General features: G+C 43.4%; 1 protein-coding gene across 1 annotated transcript; it reads right to left on the bottom strand.

Moving 5' to 3' along the window:
• Window positions 1–287: 287 nt before the first annotated feature.
• LOC121966582 (integrator complex subunit 3-like) lies at window positions 288–2389 on the bottom strand. Its single transcript, XM_042516661.1, has 5 exons — window positions 2177–2389; window positions 1411–1530; window positions 1081–1210; window positions 501–555; window positions 288–410 (listed from the first exon to the last, which is right to left on the bottom strand). The coding sequence occupies exons 1-5, from the start codon at window positions 2229–2231 to the stop codon at window positions 303–305; spliced, it is 468 nt and encodes a 155-aa protein (XP_042372595.1). The 5' UTR covers window positions 2232–2389; the 3' UTR covers window positions 288–302.
• Between the last annotated feature and the right edge of the window lie 34 nt (window positions 2390–2423).

The raw sequence follows: 2423 nt of genomic DNA, 5'->3' as shown, positions 1-2423 counted from the left end.
GGGCAGTTAGATTACGTCGTTTAGAGGTTCTGAATGTTGGTTTCCATTATTTTTGGATTACCTGCCCAACTCTAGTGCCTGTGTTTAACAGGAGGTCGATATGGTCTTATTGATCAGGTCTGATCTGTTATTGATGTCATGTGATCTGTTACTGATCAGGTCCAATCTGTTATTGATGTCATGTGATCTGTGATTGATCAGGTCTGATCTATTATTGATGTAATGTGATCTGTGATTGATCAGGTCTGATCTATTATTGATGTAATGTGATCTGTGATTGATCTGTTATTGATTGATCAGTCTTACTCCTCAGTGATTTCCTCCGGCAGGACGTCTCCTCGGAAGTGATCTTTGAACAGTTCAGCCAGACAGGAGGCTAGAGCGGACATCTGCTCCGTGTCAAAGTCCTCCTGAGACACAGCAGAGGACAGTGAGACACAACAGAGCACAACAGAGCACAATAAATCACAATAAATTACATTCGACCTCCATCTACTCACCTCCAGAATCAGATCCACAATTTCCTGCATCACTTCACACTGAGTCTCTGTGTCACTGAGGAGGAAACATTATTAATATCAGCTGATAAATGTTTTCAAAGGACCTTTTTCTCCTTAAAAAAACGACCTTTTCTCATTATTTAAGAAAAAAGGGAGGGGGGGACACGTGTGTCCTATTACAGTGATGAAAGGGTTAAATTACTAAGCGCTCTCTGATATTGTGGGAAATGTTTGTTTCTTTATAAAAAATGTTGGTAATTGGAAACATTTTGGTGAATTGTTTTTACTAAAAACATTTTTGGCAATTGTTCAATTAAAAAAAACTTTACCAAAAAAATATTTTCTCAGTTCAGTCCTTGAAGCACCATGTCTTATCATACAGGTTTGTGAAACAACATTCCAGGACTTTTCCAAAACTCTCAGGGTATATTTAGTTTTCAAAACTTTTCCAAGCCTGAAAATTTCAAATTCCACAACTTTACCAGGTTTTCCATGACTTTTCCAGGTTTTCCATGACCGTGCGATCCCTGGGTATTGATAAATGTGCTCTGAGGACCTGAAGGAGGACTGCAGGTCTCACCTTGTCTTCTGCAGCTGCTGGACTTTCTCCTTCATGGTGTCGTCTAATTGGTCGAGCCAGGGTGTGATGTCAGCGGGCTCCTCCACCACGGCCTCTTTGATTGGATGGAACCTGAACTCCCTCTTCTTTCCTGCACAGTGATTGGTCGACAGCAGGGTGAGGTCATCAGTCACCATTTGAAGCTGTCCTACATACTGGTTTTACTGGTTTATTGTCCATTTACCATGACATCATTTCTGATCTTTAAACCAGATAAACTGGTTTCATCCTGATAAATATTAACTTTAACTGGAGTTTAATCCAGTTCAAACTGGTCTGTCCTGGTCTCACCTTTGTTGTTGACCTCCTCCTCATCATCGCTGAAGGCCGCCTCTGTGTTGTCATAGCAACCGTCCTCCTTGTCCAACACGTGGTTGTCCAACTCCAAAGAAACAGCCTCCTCCATTTTGACTGCAGGACACACACACACACACACACACACACACACAGACAGACACACACAAACATACACAGACAGACAGACACAGACAGACACACACACACACACACACACAGACACACACACACACAGAGACACACATACACACAGACAGACACACACACACTCACACACACAGACACACACAGACACACACAGACAGACACACACACCTCGTTTGTTGGGCAGCAAAAATTTCACTAAAATAAGAATTAAACAAAATGAGGAAAATCAAAGAGCTGTGTGTGTGTGTCTGTGTTTGTGTGTGTGTGTGTCTGTGTTTGTGTGTGTGTGTCTGTGTTTGTGTGTCTGTGTCTGTTTGTGTGTCTGTCTGTGTGTGTCTATGTGTGTGTGTGTCTGTTTGTGTGTGTGTTTGTGTGTGTCTGTGTGTCTGTCTGTGTGTGTGTATGTGTGTGTGTCTGTGTTTGTGTGTGTGTGTGTGTCTGTGTCTCTGTGTGTGTGTGTGTCTGTGTGTGTGTGTATGTATGTGTGTGTGTGTCTGTGTTTGTGTGTGTGTGTGTCTGTGTCTCTGTGTGTGTGTGTCTGTGTGTGTGTGTGTGTGTGTGTGTGTGTGTATGTATGTGTGTGTGTGTGTGTGTGTGTGTTTGTGTGTGTTACCTTCAGTCGGGGGGGAGGGCGAGCTGCAGAATTCGGGGAATCTCTCTCGGAGCATCGATCGAAGCTCTCTGTCCAGTTTTGGATTATCAAACAGCGGAGCGAGGTGACTGACAGACAGACAGAGAGGGTGATCAGTGATCAATAATCAATAAGAGGAGCACTGACAGACTGAGCACTCTGTGTGTGTGTGTGTGTGTGTGTGTGTGTGTGTGTGTGTGTGTGTGTGTGTGTGTGTGTGTGCACTTCT

The sequence above is a fragment of the Plectropomus leopardus genome, unplaced genomic scaffold (assembly GCF_008729295.1).
Source record: "Plectropomus leopardus isolate mb unplaced genomic scaffold, YSFRI_Pleo_2.0 unplaced_scaffold2512, whole genome shotgun sequence".
NCBI classification, from domain to species: domain Eukaryota; kingdom Metazoa; phylum Chordata; class Actinopteri; order Perciformes; family Serranidae; genus Plectropomus; species Plectropomus leopardus.
This window is presented reverse-complemented; position numbering and strand designations above follow the sequence as displayed.